Source organism: Ahaetulla prasina, chromosome 3, assembly GCF_028640845.1.
Source record: "Ahaetulla prasina isolate Xishuangbanna chromosome 3, ASM2864084v1, whole genome shotgun sequence".
Lineage (NCBI taxonomy): Eukaryota > Metazoa > Chordata > Lepidosauria > Squamata > Colubridae > Ahaetulla > Ahaetulla prasina.
In genome coordinates, this window is record NC_080541.1 from 61673709 (window position 1) to 61691470 (window position 17762).

At 35.3% G+C, this 17762-nt stretch overlaps 1 protein-coding gene across 1 annotated transcript in view; it reads left to right on the plus strand.

Annotated features, from left to right (window-relative positions):
• Nucleotides 1–17762, plus strand: part of ANKRD12 (ankyrin repeat domain 12) — a 104597-nt gene that overhangs the window by 73044 nt on the left and 13791 nt on the right. Inside the window, exons 4-9 of the mRNA XM_058178286.1 lie at nt 398–466; nt 6512–6658; nt 7667–7867; nt 8466–8608; nt 10794–10941; nt 11942–16494. Of these exons, the coding sequence (XP_058034269.1) occupies nt 398–466; nt 6512–6658; nt 7667–7867; nt 8466–8608; nt 10794–10941; nt 11942–16494 (5261 nt within the window). The remainder of the gene's footprint in view (nt 1–397; nt 467–6511; nt 6659–7666; nt 7868–8465; nt 8609–10793; nt 10942–11941; nt 16495–17762) is intronic.

Here is a 17762-nt window from a genome sequence, read left to right on the forward strand (position 1 = left end):
TTAGAAGCAGATAGTTACTGAGCCAATCAACACCTGAAAAAGGTGTGTCAATTTATAAATAAGAGATAGCTGGTACTAGTTAAGAAGATAACTCATATAAAACAGCACTAAAGTGAAGCACTAAAAGGAAATTACATCATTAATGTGCTTCCTTGAATTACTATTCAGTATTTCAATATAACATTATCTATATTTATTTGATATCACCAGTGTGTTTAATACAAGTAGGAATTATTCTAGAGTTCGTTAGGGATCTTTAAATGACACTGTAATTGGTGGTAGATAGATGCTAACAAAAAATCCAAAATATCATGTGAAGTGTATCTATCTTGTATGCCACACTTCCTTCCTCTTGCTCTTCTCCACCCCTTTCTCCCATGTCTTCTTCATTCTATAGATTCAGATCCAGGACATACAAATGAAAACTGGGGGGAGAGATTAATCCCTTCTTGCAGGACATATTCAGGTAAATAGATTACCAGGTGTACTTATTATAGTTGCTTCTTTAAAATTGTTAATGTCATCACAGTAGTTGTTTATTTTCTGTACTAGTGAACAGCCTGCAAATAACTTACTTATTAATATAAACGTAATATTACTTTTTTCATTGGAAAATTAAAAATGCAGATTAAACTTTTATTATAGTATTTTTCCATTCCAGTGAACACCTGTGGAGGAATACGGCAGTTACCATGAAGTAACCACTAATTTATCAGCAATAGCAGTTTTGATTGCATATACAGTTGAGTCATTTATATAAAAGTAATATGTAGAACAATTTATTGATGGTAGTGAAGCAGGAAATCTAGCTTCACATCTAAAACTTTACATGTCAGCTAACTGCCCACAGCCAGGAGTTCAATCCTGAGAGTCCAAGGTTGACTCAGCTTTCCATCCTTCTGAGGTTGATAAAATGAGGACCCAGATTGTTGGGAGCAATATGCTGACATTGTAAACACCATGAAGCAGTATATAAGTCTAAGTGCTATTGCTATATTAACTCAGGCAAAAAGGGATGGGAATAATATCAATTTAGCAAATATTTTTTCTTTAACTTTTTTCTCTTTTTATCTGACTTGGGCTAAGTATTTGTTACATTAACTCCAGGCTAACATAATTGAGAAGTCCAGTCCTAGCACCTAAGGAATGGGGGGATATGATGGCTTGGGATTAGTTGCCCATATATAATAATATACCCACTTTCTGCAACCAGTAGAGTTTTTGTCAGGCAGAAGTGGAGCACTAGGGTGGAAACAGCAACGAAACTTCCATTGGCAAAAAAAACTTCTGAGAACTCAGATTCTGAGCTGCGTTTAAGTATTTGTATTGGTCTGTAAAATAATTGTAAAAGTGTTCTTAATGCTTCTGTTGCTAAAGATGATTTCTGCAAATGTAATACAATGTATGTATTTCTTAGAAAATAATTTACAAATGATAAATCATGCCAAACAACCTTGACCTCCCTGTTTCATTAGGTTTACAAAAGCACCACTTGCAAGACATTCAGGCTAATAAACATGGCAATTCTACTTTTTACTCATAGCTATGCCAAACTAATACAATGACAGCATTAAAGATGTAAATTACTCTGGCATTGTTGCTCAATATATAATTTATTTTCAGAAAAAAATAAAAGGGAAAAGGGAATTCTGTTACTAAATCTAGTTTGAAAGGCAATATATAGTACAGAAAAAATCTTATCCATAGCAAAAGCATTTTTCAGGTTTCACATACTTTTGATACAATACAACAGGTCCATAATTAACAGTAAGTTTATGTGATGTTTAAAAAACCAAAAAAATCTATTTTTATTGAAGAATTTCATTTTCCTACACTATGTAATAACAAATACATCACTGTAAGTTTTTTCCTATTATATTTTGTTACAAAACTGCAGACAAAATATCTTTTTATTTTTGTGTACTTTTCTCTGTGTTCAGTGAATGGGGAAGAGATTTCAAGATTTCTTAGATAAAATCATTGAGGTTTGAAGAAAAATGTATAGCCCAGTAAAAGATGAGAAATTAAGTCATGTGACTGTAAGAAGAATTGCTGATTAAAATAGGTGCAAAAAACATTGAGAAGTTATTGATTGGTGCATATTAAGCCTCACCTCATTTCATCTTTAGAGTAAACATGGCGTCCCATCAATTCTCTCCTGGTTCCATGTACATCCAGTTGGTGTACCTGATCTCACAATTATTGGTTTATTATGAAGGAATATCGAGATAATGTAGTTATAATTGGGAACTCAACTTACTGTCCTATAAATCATAATAAAATCAGAATAAATCCTGTTGACAAATTTGTAAAGAGTTATATAAGTAACTGAATCATAATGCTTTTAAATCTGCGGTGATATTACTAACAGTACATTTTTCTTCATGTTATAATGTTGCTTCCAAGAAAAATACCATATAAAAAATATCAGTATGCGTATACTTATTCATAAACATGTTACAAATTATAATTATGGCAAAAGTACAGTTAACAAGGACAATGAAACTCAATTATAAAAATAATTTTATTTATGAATTTCCTATGAAAATTATATTTATTTAGGATGAAGATATGGAAATTACTATCCTGCTATATTATTTCTGAATATATTTATTTTGTATCACATGATATAAGTCATATGATCAAGCTAAATCCAATTGTTAAATAAACCAACACGTCAAGTAAAATATTTATAGAATATGGCATTATGTGAAAAATGTTATAGGAACAAAGGAAATGCTGAAGTCTTATTTTTCTGTATTCCATTTTCCCCAATTATTTTTTCCCAGCTGTTTTTGCCAATGCAGGGAAATATTATTTTAAATCATAATGTTCCATTATGAAAATAAGTAAAATAGTTTTTAGTTTAAAAAAATATTCTCTCACTCTCATGAGGGTGTGTTTCTTCTTCAATATCTGTCTTCTACCAGAAGCCTCAGAGTTTGAGGTCTGTGGAGATTCTCAGTCATCCAGGTCATGGTTGTCCAAAAAGTGATTTTTCAAGAGACAGTCCTTACTGTCTTGTTGACTTCGTATATCATCACCAGTCATTCACAAATCCATGGGTGTGGCATTGAATTTCCTGTAGTCAATCCAGGCTGTGTTCAGATTGATCTTTCTAGATCTTGAGTGTTGTATGATTGATCTATGACTATGTGATGTCAAGAGCATCTGGTTTGGTTCCCAATGCCCTTCTGAGCTGTACTCATATACTGGCCCATATAGTCCTGTACCATATGGCTTGATAGGACTTCCTGTGTTGTGGGAAGGCAGGTTATTGGTTGGTAGTTGGATGGATTTGTTTCCAGTACTGTCCTTCCTTGTATTAGTCAGGCTGGGTGGGAGCCTGCTGTTAGCAGTTGGTTCATCTGTGTTGCATCATTCATGCAATTGCTGATTCTTTTTAGGCAATAGGTGTAGTTATTTGCTGGATGTCTGTTAACATGATGGTGACTGGTTCCTGTTCTGGGAAATTAATTTTGTCTGATCTTGGATCCTGCAGTTATTTTGCACTGGTGTTATGTGTCTGCTGTTTCTCTTATATTTTCTTCCAATACTGTTCAGTTTCTGTTGTTGATAGATCTGCTGTTACGGTGTTGTTGCACTGCAGTTTTGAGTACACTTTGGATGGTTCTTTGGAGAACAGGACATTTATCTTCTTGGCCTCTGCTTTTCTAGCATATTTCCTTATCTGGCAGCCAGTACCTTTGTGTAGCGGTCTCTCCCTCCAAGACAGAGTGGCTGTGGATGCCGGCATCCCGGTACAGTCAGCTGAGTCCATGGCTGACTGTCGGAGGCGAGTCATTGGCCCCGATGGAGAGGGTGCGCAACTTGGGCGTCCTCCTGGATGAACGGCTGTCTTTTGAAGATCATTTGACGGCCGTCTCCAGGAGAGCTTTTTACCAGGTTTGCCTGGTGCGCCAGTTGCGCCCCTTTCTAGACCGGGATGCCCTATGCACGGTCACTCACGCCCTCGTGACGTCTCGCCTGGATTACTGCAATGCTCTCTACATGGGGCTCCCCTTGAAGGGCATCCGGAGACTGCAGTTAGTTCAGAATGCGGCTCTTGCGGGTGATAGAGGGAGCCCCCCGTGGCTCCCGCGTGACACCTATCCTGCGCAGACTGCACTGGCTACCTGTGGCCTTCCGGGTGCGCTTCAAGGTTTTGGTAACCATCTTTAAAGCGCTCCATGGCATAGGGCCGGGTTACTTACGGGACCGCCTACTGCTACCGAATACCTCTCACCGACCCGTGCGCTCTCACAGAGAGGGACTCCTCAGGGTGCCGTCAGCTAGGCAGTGTCGTCTGGCGACACCCAGGGGAAGGGCCTTCTCTGTGGGGGCTCCCACCCTCTGGAACGAACTCCCCCCAGGACTTCGTCAACTTCCGGACCTCCGAACCTTCCGCCGCGAGCTTAAAACATATTTATTTATTTGCGGAGGACTGGACTAGGTTTTAAATTTATATTGATTTTAATTGGTTTTAGTATTTATATCATTTTAATTAATTTGGCTTTAGAATAAGTTTTTTAATTGTGATCTTAATCTGTATTTATATGTTTTTTATTGGCCTGTGAACCGCCCTGAGTCCTTCGGGAGATAGGGCGGTATACAAATTTGATTAAATAAATAAATAAATAAATAAATAATAAAGCTTCAGATGAAGTCAGGCCCTTGTATTTTTTCAGTTGCCAAATCATATCTTTAATCTTCACACCCTTCACACCAGCTGACTAATCTCTAAGTTGCCTTGATCTTAGCCTCTAACCTCATTTTCTGGAGGGTGGGGGTGGGCATGTACTGTTGTTCTTTATCATGTAGCCAAGCATCTCCAGCATTACAGAGGTTGTAGCATACAGTATATCAGTTCATTGGTTTGAGTTATAGTGGTCATAGGAATTGTTGTGAAGGCTCTATTGGCATCTTTTAGCATACTGTTGGATGGTACTTCTCCACTGAGTCTTGGTAACTGGTCTTGAAGGTTGACTACAGCTACTGTGTTTCCCCGAAAATAAGACCCTGTCTTATATTTTTTTGAACCCTGAAATAAGTGCTTGGCCTTATTGCCATGCGCTCAAAAGCCCGATTGGGCTTATTATCAGGGGATATCTTATTTTGGGGGAAACAGGCTACTTTATCCATGATCTTATGAATCACATCAGCTGCTCTGCTCTGCTCTGTAAAGATGAAGGTGACAGTGATGTTCCTGCTTCAGGTGTTGGCTGCATATCTAGTAGGTCTTCTTGAGTCTGGTATGTTATGTTGGTAGTTAGTCTTTTTCAAACGGAGAGAGAAGCTTCCCTTTACTATTTTGAAAAATCAGATAATTTAGCTGTTTTTCAGTTAGTGTTGATATAGGTCTTTTGTCCATCCATGAGTCATGCCGGCCACATGACCACGGAGACATCTTCGGACAGTGCTGGCTCTTCGGCTTTGAAACGGAGATGAGCACTGACCCCTAGAGTCGGCAACGACTAGCACGTATGTGTGAGGGGACCTTTACCTTTACCTTTACCTCCCTTAAATGCTTCATATATCCCCTCTCATTAAGTTTACAGTTGTAATAGCATTCATCAGTTCAAGATTCTGTTACCTAGTCCATTTATGGTTTGTTCCAGTAATCTACTTATTGTCAGATTGTCCTGGTTCCCCAACAGCAGACTCAGATCTTGTTGATCCAGGTGTCACTCTCATGTTTGGGGTAGGCAGATGAAGTGTCTTGCTCAAGGACATGTATTGGTATGTTTAGGTACCAGCTGAGATTCGAATTCTGGTCTCCCACATCAAAGCCAATGGTGTAACCAGCGGTGAAATGCACCTACCTTCGCTACCGGTTCGGAAATATGAGTGCATATGCTCGCTACTTTCACGCACACCTCTTCTGCACATGCACAGAACCTTTTGTGCATAAGCAGAGGGTCAAAAAGATAATGATGTCCCAGTGGGTGGGCGGAGTCTCCCACTGCCAGCCCTACCAGTTCACGCGAGCTGGATAGATCCGGCCGGATTTCACCACTGGCTGTAACCATTACATTATCGATCTGCGCGCACGCGCACACACACACTAATATATAGTATAATATATATGTATACGTGCATGTGTGTATAAACAATGAAGAAGCAGTTCAGTACCACTTTTCCAGCTATACATCCATTTTTAGGAGTTTATATTGATAAAATAAGGTTCTTTTACAATCTCTACTGTATAAGGCTTGTATGCATAGTTGAGCTTAGTTGTATTGACTAAATCAGTGTCCTAGAGTAAAAAGTGTTGCTTTTCATGTATTTAAATTTGTCTCTCCAAAGTTTATGACCAACATTCTATGTACTTCTCATATACTCAGTACTCAGGCAGTGGAAATATTTAATGTTTTTGGATTTCCACCAACATGGGGAAGTCATTTAACAGCTTTAGGGAATTATTTTCCCAAATTGAAGATGTTTATTTTATTTAGAATCTGCTATAATTGGGAATATTTTGCTGCTCTTATGAGTCTACTGGTATTTCCAGAGAAAGAAGTCCCAGAAAAGAAGAAAATGAAAAAGGAAGCTGGAAATAAAAAAACTGCACCTGTTAGCATTCTTTTTGGTTATCCATTATCAGAACGTAAACAGATGGCCCTTCTTATGCAGATGACTGCAAGAGACAACAGCCCAGGTAATAGCAGAATTCTTTCCATTTGTATATGACTCTCGAAACAAAGGCATGTAGAGGGTAAGGTAACATAGCAGGACATTTGGATTTTAATTGGAACTGCACTGCAATTTACTCCTGATTTGGGATGAGTGGGATAATAGGTCAACATTATTTTAAAAAATGAATTATTTCACTTGTACTCTGACAGTTAATGTAACATGACAAATCCTGAGATACCCTTCATGACAAAAACCTTTACTAAAGTATCCTAATACACAAACATGGATTTGATTTGTGGATTAACTATCTTAAGTAGTTGCAGAATAAAATAAAGTATTCAAGTCATGACTTGATTTGACAATTAAATTATTTTTATTTTTAATTTGACAATACTATTTTGGAGTTTTATTTAAAACTAACACTAAAATTTAATCTATCAGGTATCAACAAAAATGCAGTTTATTCTGATTATAAACTATTTACAAATGTTAGGTTGTATTTCAACAGCAATTAATATTAAGCCGTTTAGATTCAGGTTTTTTTATATTTAACTGCATTCATTTTGTTTTATTGTATATCATTGACTCACAACAGTTTTGTTTTTAAAATTGAGAAATGAAGCAATCGCAGCATTTTCCTCTGCCTACCCTTTTTTGGGGGTGGGGGGTGGGACCTTTGAGTCAGTCTTGATTCCTGGCAACTGCCTGCACAAGTCTCTGCAGTTTTCTTGGCAAGATTTTGGAAATGAATTGACATTGTCTGTTTCCTAAAGTTAAGCGACAATGACTGGTCTAATGTCAACCAACTGGCTTTATTTTAAAAGTGGGATTAGAATTCACAATCTTATGGTTTCTAGTGTAATGCCTTAATCATCACACTAAAAGAGAGAGAGGGAGGGAGGGAGAGGGAATGTGAATGTAGAGAAAGAATGAGAAGTGGAGTATGTGTTTACATATCTGAATAATGAATTTGTTAACATTCATTTTGATTTTTTTTACTGATTTCATACTTTAAACTTTGCTTTTGTAGATCCTAATTTAAATCACCCTTTACAAACAGTGACCACACAAAAGAAAACTCCAAGCTCCTCATCACGCCAAAAAGATAAAGTTAACAAAAGAAATGAACGAGGAGAAACACCCTTACATACAGCTGCCATTAGAGGTGATGTTAAACAAGTTAAAGAATTAATTAGTCTTGGTGCAAATGTGAACGTGAAAGATTTTGCAGGTAAGTTTGATGAGTAGTCAGTTTTAAGACTATCTTATCTATTTTACAATTAATAAAATGATTGATCCCTTATCAAACATAAAACTGAATTCCAGATTTACTGTAAGATTCTTTACAATATAAGTTTTTTAAAACGGTGAATTCAAATATTTAGAGTTTCTCAGAAGCAGGGAAATGAGTAATAGTCATCGTCCCACCTCTCACTTGAGTTCTAGAGCCTAGCTATAATTGGAAATAAGCGTTTCACCTGGAAACTGAAACATGTCCTCTTTTCAAATAGAAACTAGATGGGACAGAATTCCTCTTCTGCAGGACTTTTATCCAGGTCCACTAGGTATAAGTAGTTTGGGAGTAGCTGGCATTAGTACAACCCCAAAAGTGAAGTAACAAAGAATAACATATTTTGATTTTAAAAAATGCAATGAAATAAGTACAGGTCTGACAAACTGTATCATGTGCAATGTATGAAACAAAATAATACTCTGGCTTTAAAATTACTTAAAGCTTACTTATAAAAATATATTTGTACTATTTGCATTCCAAAAAATTGGAAAGGCGAAACATTAAAATTAAAATTATGTTTTGCCTTTTGTTATAGGTTGGACACCTCTTCATGAAGCCTGTAATGCTGGTTATTATGATGTTGCTAAGGTCTTGATAGCAGCAGGGGCAGATGTAAATACTCAAGGCTTAGATGATGACACACCACTCCATGATTCTGCAAGCAGTGGACATAGGAAGGTAGGTATCATTCATGGAAAAATTAAATACATAATATGTGTTTATTTTTAATAATCAAAGCTTACTAAACAGAATATAGCAACGGAATCCTATATTATCATTTAGGCCCTTGGATATGAATAATTTGTAACCAACATCACTGGCAAAGGCAATGGTGTTTATTTTACTGTGCATTTCAAGGTATCTATTCAGATAGAGATTCAATTCATATACAATCATAACCATAATATATATGGCAATAAAAAAGAATTACACAATATAGCTCAACTATTTTGTCTGTAAAATATACGCTAATAATGCCATTGGGGAAAGAAGCCTGCAAAGGAAACACAGAATCTTCATAGATCTTCTCAGTCATCCAGGTCATGAGTATCCCAAAGATGCTTTTTTAAAAAAGGAAATTGGACTTTGATTTTTCTGAAAGACATTTTACTTTTCATCCAAGAAGCTTCTTCAATTCTGAAGAACCAAAGAAGTTTCTTGAAGGAGAAATGAAATGTCTTCAAGAAAAATCAGAAAGTCCAATTACCTTTTAAAAAAAGCACCTTTGGGACACTGATGATCCCCATAGACCAGTGATGGCTAACCTTTTTGCCATCGCATGCCAGGAGGGGGGTGAAGGGTCACGCGTGCACCCATAATTCTATGTGCCCTGCGCATGCGCACGTGACCCCCCCCCACTCCCCCTGCTCCTGGAATGCAATGGCCCAGTAGGGCCATTTTTCTCTCTCACCTGGCTCCAGAGCCTCTCTATGAGTATGAGGAGGGCGAAAACGGCCTTCCCCACCCCCCCCAGGAGGCCCTCTGGAGCAAGAAATGACCCATTTGCCAACTTCCGGTTGGACAGGAAGTGACTTTTTTGCTGTCCCCAGCCTCCAGAGACTTCTATAGAGGCTCTGGAGGCTGGGGACAGCAAAAAACATCACTTCCTGTCCAACCGGAAGTTGGCAAACGGGCTGTTTCTGGCCTCTGGGGGGTGGGGAAGGCCGATTTTGCCCTCCCCAGACTCATAGAGAGGCTCTGGAGCCAGGAGAAAAACGGGCCTTCCCCACACCACCCAGGCCCTCTGGAGGCAGGAAACAGCCTGTTTCCCTACTTCTGGTGGGCCCAGAAGACCCGAAAATCAGCTGGCAGAGCTGAGCTCAGGTACCCACTGATATGATTACTTGTGCCACCTGTGGCACGCATGTCATAAGTTCGCCATCACAGCCATAGACAATCTTCCTAGGTGAATGTTTCAAGAACCTTTATGAGGGAAAAGCTATTTTATTAAGTTGTGAAGGCAAAGAGCAAGATATGGACAGTTCAGTATGCAATGTCTGATATCTCAGTTTATAGAGAAGCAGGGAATGGAAGCTTGTCCGACGAAAGGGAAATTTATTAGGGGTCAAATCAGTGTTGACTCTTAGCAACCATATAGATTTTATCCAGGAGAATCTGTCCCCAACCTGGTCCTCCCATAATGTACCCATTGCCATTGAATGTAAGTCCATCCATTTTGCTGCTTGTTCTTCTTTTTCTTCCATCTATTCCAGTACTATAGACTTCTCCAGGGAGTTAGGTTTTCATATAATATGACAAAATATAATAATCTGAGCCTGTCATTTGTATTTCAAGTAAGAATTCGGGGTTGATTTGATCGGTTATTCCCCACCGCCCCCCGGCAACTGTCTGGTATTTTCCAACACTAAAGTTCAAAAGCATTAATACTACTTCTATTATGTTTTGATAAAAAATATCTGTCTTGATGACATATTTCAAGTTATGTCAAAGCCTTTTTATGTGTCATGTTTTGGTATAATATTTGCTTTGATAGAGTATTTAAAGTTCTGCCAAGTCCTGTTTTTATTTAGCTGGCAGAAATTGATTATAAGGTTATTATGTAAAAATCCTTTAAAATTGTAGGCTAATAAATATTCAGTGTTTTTTTTAAAAAAGAATAAATCTAATACAACTTCAAAAGTTGCTTTAGAGTAATCAAAGATGACATGTTCCATATAAGAAGTATGAGGATTTCAATGGTTTTGATCATAACTATCATTCTATAATTTATTGATAGAATCAGTATAATATGGGGCATTTTTAAGGCTAAGAGTGTTAAAAATACAGGTTAGTTTTTCAGTTTATTTCCTGATCAAACTTTTTTAAAATGGGGCTTTTAGTTGCAATGAACCTAATATTTCAGATTGTGAAGTTGCTCCTCCGACATGGTGGTAATCCATTTCAAGCCAATAAACATGGAGAAAGACCTGTAGATGTAGCAGAAACAGAAGAACTGGAACTATTACTGAAAAGAGAAGTTCCTATTTCTGATGATGAAGATGGCTGTTCAGGTCAGAAAAAATGATATTAAATTAACTATGTGTTTGTATATAATATGTTTAAATTGTGTAATATTTCAAAATACTAGCACAAGTAGGGATTTGCAAATGGGTTCTCTGTTGCTAAATGCTGACATCAAAGAACTTGCAAGTTTTAAGTTAACCCGGAGAATTTGACATAATAAATTGAAAATGGTATATATGTAAAATTTATTAATAAACATTGTAAATATGAACAGAAATATTTTGTTAATCCATTAAATTAAATAAAATGTACATTTTTTTCAACTGCTGTGTTTAGAAATAGGAATGGATAAAATAGCTTTGCTTGATTATTTCAAGTGTCTTCAAAAAGTATCCTTCTTGACAGATACAGAAGTAAAAATACATATTTTAATTTTGTAAAATATGTAATTATTTCAAAGGAGGAGGTCCTTACACCTGTAGGTCCTAGCTTTTGTCATTGAAGCAGAAATTGGGATATTATAGTAAGAGAATTATAGTGCAATAAAAAAACCTTTTTGGGCGTGTTGTTCCAGCTATTTCTGATGTTTGTTTATATTTTTAGTGTATATATAGAATTATCATAGATATTGTTATTGTATATACCTGTCATTTAAACTTGTGGCATGAAAAAGTATAAAACACAATAAGACATCTATGGTAAGGGGAAAAAAGAACCTAAATACAATAAATAATGCATGATAAGAAAACAATAACATAACTAGATTATAGTTCATAGTAAGTAAAATGAATTGAAAGTCTTAAATAACACATAATATAATGGTTTTTTTGAATTTGAAGTTTATACTTATCAAATAACTATTATTCCATGTTAAATATAAATGTTTTATTATATAATTTTTCTTAAAATAGCACATTTCATATTTACTTCTATCTTAATTTATACTACAATAATTTGAGCTAATGAAAATGCATGATAAATATATAAGATTTATTGCCATTAATAGTAAAGGAATGAACATAGCAGCAACCTGTTTTTCTATTCTAGATCTTGATGAAGCACCATCTGTAAATCCTTCCAGCATAGAAGGCAATATGGATTCTGAGACAGAGAAAGAATCTCTAGCTAATGACAACAAACATGTTTCTAATAAAACATCTCTTCCATCAGCTCTTGATGAATATGAATTCAAAGATGACGATGATGAAGAAGTTAAGAAAATTATAGATGATAGACATATTCCACGGAAAGATCTGAGAAAAGAAGATATGTCTGAAACAGAACAAAGTAACTTATTCCTTACACAGGAAAAACTATCATTTCCAAAAACATTTAAAAATAAAAAACAGAAACCTTCCAGAGTCCTGTATTCAAGTTCTGAAAGTTCAGATGAAGACATTCTTCAAGACAAAAAAATATCATCTCCTTCATGTACTGTTACAGAAATTTCAAATTCTGATGCAAAGACTAAAAAAGAATATGTTTATAATGAATATAAACAAAAAGGAAAAGTTAAAAGAAAAGTAAAAAATCAAAGCAAAAATAAAGAAAATCAGCAATTAAAACAGGAAAAAGATCATTCCAGATTGACAAACCTGGGTGTTTCTCTGTTAGAATCATTAGACACAAGCAAAGAAGATGATAATTTCCGAAAAACATTTAGCCCGAAAGAGGATTCTTCTTTGTCCTTACTCCATATTACTCCTAGTAGATCCCCTAAACATCCATGTGGCATTAATGAAAAACAGTCTTCAACACTTAAACAAGAAAATGTTAAAATTTGTTTATCTCCAGAAGGATCAGAGGCAACTTCACAATCTGAATTAATTCGATATGACCATAATGCAGATACTGATTTTCTTTTAGAAAATTCTAGTAATAAGTCTTACAAGAACAGAGACAAAAGTAAGCATCAGAAAGAATTTATTTTAGAATTTAGTGAGAAATCCAGTCCTAAACAGTCCAAAGATGAAGATAACAGTCCAATCTCTGAAAATTCTGACACTATGATGAAGAAGACTGACAAGGAGGGGAAAATGCTTAAAAAGCATAAATTGAAACATAAAGAAAAGGATAGGGATAAGCATAAAAAGGAACAGGATGGAGAGAAAGAAAGATATAAGCATAAGGAGAATTCCAAGGATGTCCAGAGGAATGTTGAGTTTGATAGAGAATTTTGGAAAGAAAATTTTTTCAAAAGTGATGAGGCAGAAGATATGTCAGCTGTAGACCATGATCCTCAAATGTCAGAGAAGAAATCTAAATTGGAAAAGATTCTAATTAAAGAAGACAAATATGTGAAAGAGAGAAGCTTTCAAAAAGATAAAAATTTTAGAGAAGAAAAAGAAAGAGAAAAAACTAAAAAAGAAAATGAAAAGGAAGAGAAAACAAAAGAACATAACATATTTCTTGATAAAGAAGCAGATTTTTTCTGTTTAGGTGTTAGGGATATGTCATCAAATATAACTGTAATAGAGAAGGAGGACATTGATAAACAAGAAAAAAAGGATCACAGAGAAAAAAATGAAAAGCGAAATTCTTCTATTGAAAAAACAGAAAGAAAAAATACAGATAAAGAGAAAAGAGTAAAATGTGAACACAAAGCAGAAAAGGATAAATCAGATTCTCTTGAAAATGAAAAAATAAAAGAAAAAGAAAAGATTTACATTCAACAGGTAGAAAAAACAAACAAAGAACATGATAAGTTAAAAAGCTTTAATACTATTAAAAAGCTTGATGACAAAGAAAAAATCAAAGAAAGATTCGAAAAGAAGCACGATAAAGAAAAAAATGATAGATACTTTTCGGAATCTAAAGAAAAAACCAGCAATGATAAGAAATGCAAGAGTTCTGAAAAGGATAGTGAATATTCTAAAATGGAAAAGAGTAGAAACAAAGAAAAAGAAATGGAAAAAAAAGAGAAACCAAAAGAACGTGATAGTTCAGTAATTACAAACGTGAAACAAACAACAGAAGAGAAAAAATGCAATAGTGAAAAAACTTTATTCTTAAAAGAGAAGCCAAAGGATGAATTGCTGAAAACTCCTGACGGAAGAGAGAAGGATAAAAAAGATAAAGATATTGACAGATACAAAGAGCGTGACAAATATAAAGATAAAATGCAACAAAATAATGTATCTAAATTGAAATCTGAAACTGAAAAACTTAAATCTAAACCATTACCAGTGTCTAAAGACACTCGACCTAAAGAAAAGAGATTATTAAATGATGACTTGATGCAGACAAGCTTTGAAAGAATGCTTAGTCTTAAAGATCTGGAAATTGAACAGTGGCATAGAAAACACAAAGAAAAAATAAAACAGAAGGAAAAAGAAAGATTAAAGAATCGATCCTGTACCGAACTTAATAAAATAAAAGATAAGGATAAAATAAAATATTCACTTACTGAATCAAAGAACAAAGAATTGATTCGTTCAAAAAGCTCAGAATTATCAGATGCTTCTGGGAAAGATAAGCAGCTAAAAGATGCTACCAGCAGTAGATCAGTGTCAGTTGATATAAAAAATTCTAGTGGAAAACCATCCCTAGCATTGGACAGTAGCTTAAGTAGGTCTCCTAGATCAGAAAGTGAAAAAACTGGACTAACCTCCAGATCAATATCCATGATTTCAATTGCTAGCTCAGAGGATTCTTGTCATACTACAGTAACTCCTCCAAGACCTGTTGCTGAGTATGATTCAGATTTTATGCTTGAAGGGTCTGATTCTCAAATGTCTTTTTCACATTCACCATTTTTGCCTAGTGCCAAATCACCTGCAAACTATGAGAATGATAGTTTGTCAGATTTGCCAGAGCGCAATAAAGCATCTACTTTAAACAGACTTCCTCCAGCTTATATTAGATCAGCATCAGTCGAAGATGTAAAATTTGTTATAAATGATTGCAGACCAGTTGTAGAAGTGCGAAGATGCAGTATGCCAGCTGTTTATGAAAATACAAAACAGTCCCGAGTACCAGAAGAAAGTAATCACAGTACTTTGCTCTCAGTTCAAAGTTATAATTCTTTTCCTAAACATGAATGTTGCAATTTGCTTGAAAAGGATTCCCAGAATGGACTGACCAACTTGTATTCCAGTTCTGCTTTATCCCCAAGTAGACCTGTTCATAAACCTAATGCATTAAACACTGCTCCTTCAAGCTCATCAGGAGAAAGTCATACATATTTAGAACATAATAATACGACTCCATCAAGTAAAACATGGGATGTGCCTTTGGATAGATTTATTTCATCAAATAGTGAGTGTTCCTGTTCAAATTATTCAGGCTGTGAGCTTGATGCATCGAATGCCTCAGCCATAACTAATTTTGAAAATAAAACTATAAAAGAGCAGAAAAGTTCTGAATCTTTTTATCATCATGCTGAAAATATATCAAATCCTACATCCCAGGAAATGGCAGAATTTTTGCCTGTTCAATCATGTTGCCCTTCTCAGATTCAGCCAAGCACAGATACAATTTATATGTCAAAGCATATAGCTTTGTCAGATGCAAACATCCAAGAGCTTCTGATTAAGAACCCACAAAGTTCCATTCAACCTAGCAATTCAATCTTAGACATAGATGCTGCCAGCAAAAAAAAGATAGAAAAAAGTGTCTTTTTGTCAAACAACAAAAAAGCAGATATGCTTATCACAGTTTATCCTGAAAATATTACTAAAGATATTTCACAAAATTTTGAAAAGGATTTTGTTGCAAATGATCCTCGCTTACACTCTAGTGCAAATCCATCTGCAGTAAGTAAGCTCATTTATAAAACGTCACAAGCTGAAGAACTTGATAATAGTGTAATTGACATTCAGTTCCAAAGTGAAAAAGCCCATTCCATTGACATCTGTTCATCCCATATGGCTGGTAATAAAAATGACCTAGATCTTCAAGATCTAAATGGTAGAACACTGAAAGGAATTACAAATGAGTACAATAGAAATTTTTTTAATATGGACAGTGCAGAAAACAATTCAATGGAAGACAGGCAACAGTACCTACCGCCTAATTTGGAAAGCCATTCACAGTTAACTGGACATGAAGTACATAAATTTAGTCCAATTATTAAATTAGAATTGGAAGAAGCCGTAGAAGATCCCAAAGCACAACACTATGAAATTCCTCAAAGAATTACAAGGAATAGAGCAAATATCCTTGCTAATCAAAGTAAGCAGAACCTTTCTGGTTGCTCCCAGATCTCAGAAAGAGATTTTGATTCATTGGCCTCTTTGAAAGGACGGATAAGATTAACTGAGGAAGATGATGCTCAGCCACATCATCCACGTAAAAGGAAGTTGTCACGTGTTCCTCAGCCTGTTCAAATAAATGCATCTTTAATGCAAGCTAAAGAAAAAACTCATCAGTCTCTGGCAGCTGTTGTAGACTCTCTAAAACTAGAAGAGATTCAGCCATACAGTTCAGAGAGAGCAAATCCATATTTTGAATATTTGCATATAAGAAAGAAAATAGAAGAGAAACGTAAATTACTATGTAGCGTTATTCCTCAAGCACCCCAGTATTATGATGAATATGTAACCTTCAATGGATCATACCTCCTAGATGGCAATCCCCTGAGCAAGATATGCATTCCAACTGTAAGTAACTAGAAATTTGAGTTACTATAGAATTAATTGTTGGCTCTTAGTTATTGCTTTCAGAACTCCACTTCATTGTAAGTTAACAATATTGGTATTTATCTTGCTCATATGTTCACTCAGAATATTCAGACACAATCATGTTTTACTCATATATTCGCTCCTACAACAAATATAAAATGCATATTATGCAAATAAAGAATTTTAAAAAGGTATCTTGACTGCATCATGAAAAATTGCACATGGTACAACCAGCTGATTTGGCCCCTCATCTGACAGGTGATACAGGAGAAATCATGTATTTGGAGAATGTCAGAATCTGGATAGAGAGGAACAGACTTAGATTGAATCTTTTCAAAACTGGTTGACTTTGGCTAAATTATTCCAGGGTAATACTTGGTTTTGAATATGGTTGCATTCCTTTGCTCAGAGGTGCTATGCAACTTGGAGATGCTCCTGGGCTGACAGTTCCTGCTCAAGTACATTCCTCCATTTTTTAATTGCATAAATTCCTATACATAGTAAGAATAGCTCATCAGCATTTGTACAAAAAAATGGATGCAAATTGGTTTAGTTATCATGTAGTAGTTTGGTGAAAAATCATCTTATTTATCCTATATCAATTCATAGATATACAACTTCCCCCCATAAATATCTATGAAGACAGCCTGATAAAAAGAAAAAGGAGAAAACAAGAAACAGGAGGTGGAAATAATAGCAAACTTCACTGCTGAAAAGATTAGCAATTACTTGAGAGTGTTTAATCAAAGAAATTGTGACCCTTTTAATAAAGGGTTTGCGCTCTTTCCTTGTTCAGTTACCTTTTCCCCTTCTCTCTCATCTCCAGTTGGTTTCGTTCCTCCCCTTTCTCTTTTCTTTCCTTCTTCCTTGTTCTCTTTAGCCTTTGTCTTTTTGGCTGTTTCTTGCTATTTTTCAGAAAAAAGAATAGGGAACACATACGAGTACATGTGTGTTTTTCTATGTGACATTTTGTGTTTGAGAGAAAGAATGGTTGGAGATAGATAGATAGATAGATAGATAGATAGATAGATAGATATAGATAGATATAGATGTGGGATTTGTTTTATAAAAGTTTTATCTTCCTTTACAAGCAATTTTAATTAGTTATTTATTGCATTTAATAATTCTTTGTTATATTACTTGTATTTTTATATTTGTATGTCATCCTTGACCTGGCCCTGATTTTTTTGGAGTGACTGCTGATTATGTCTGTATACATACAAGTGTGTGTGTACACACATTCATTA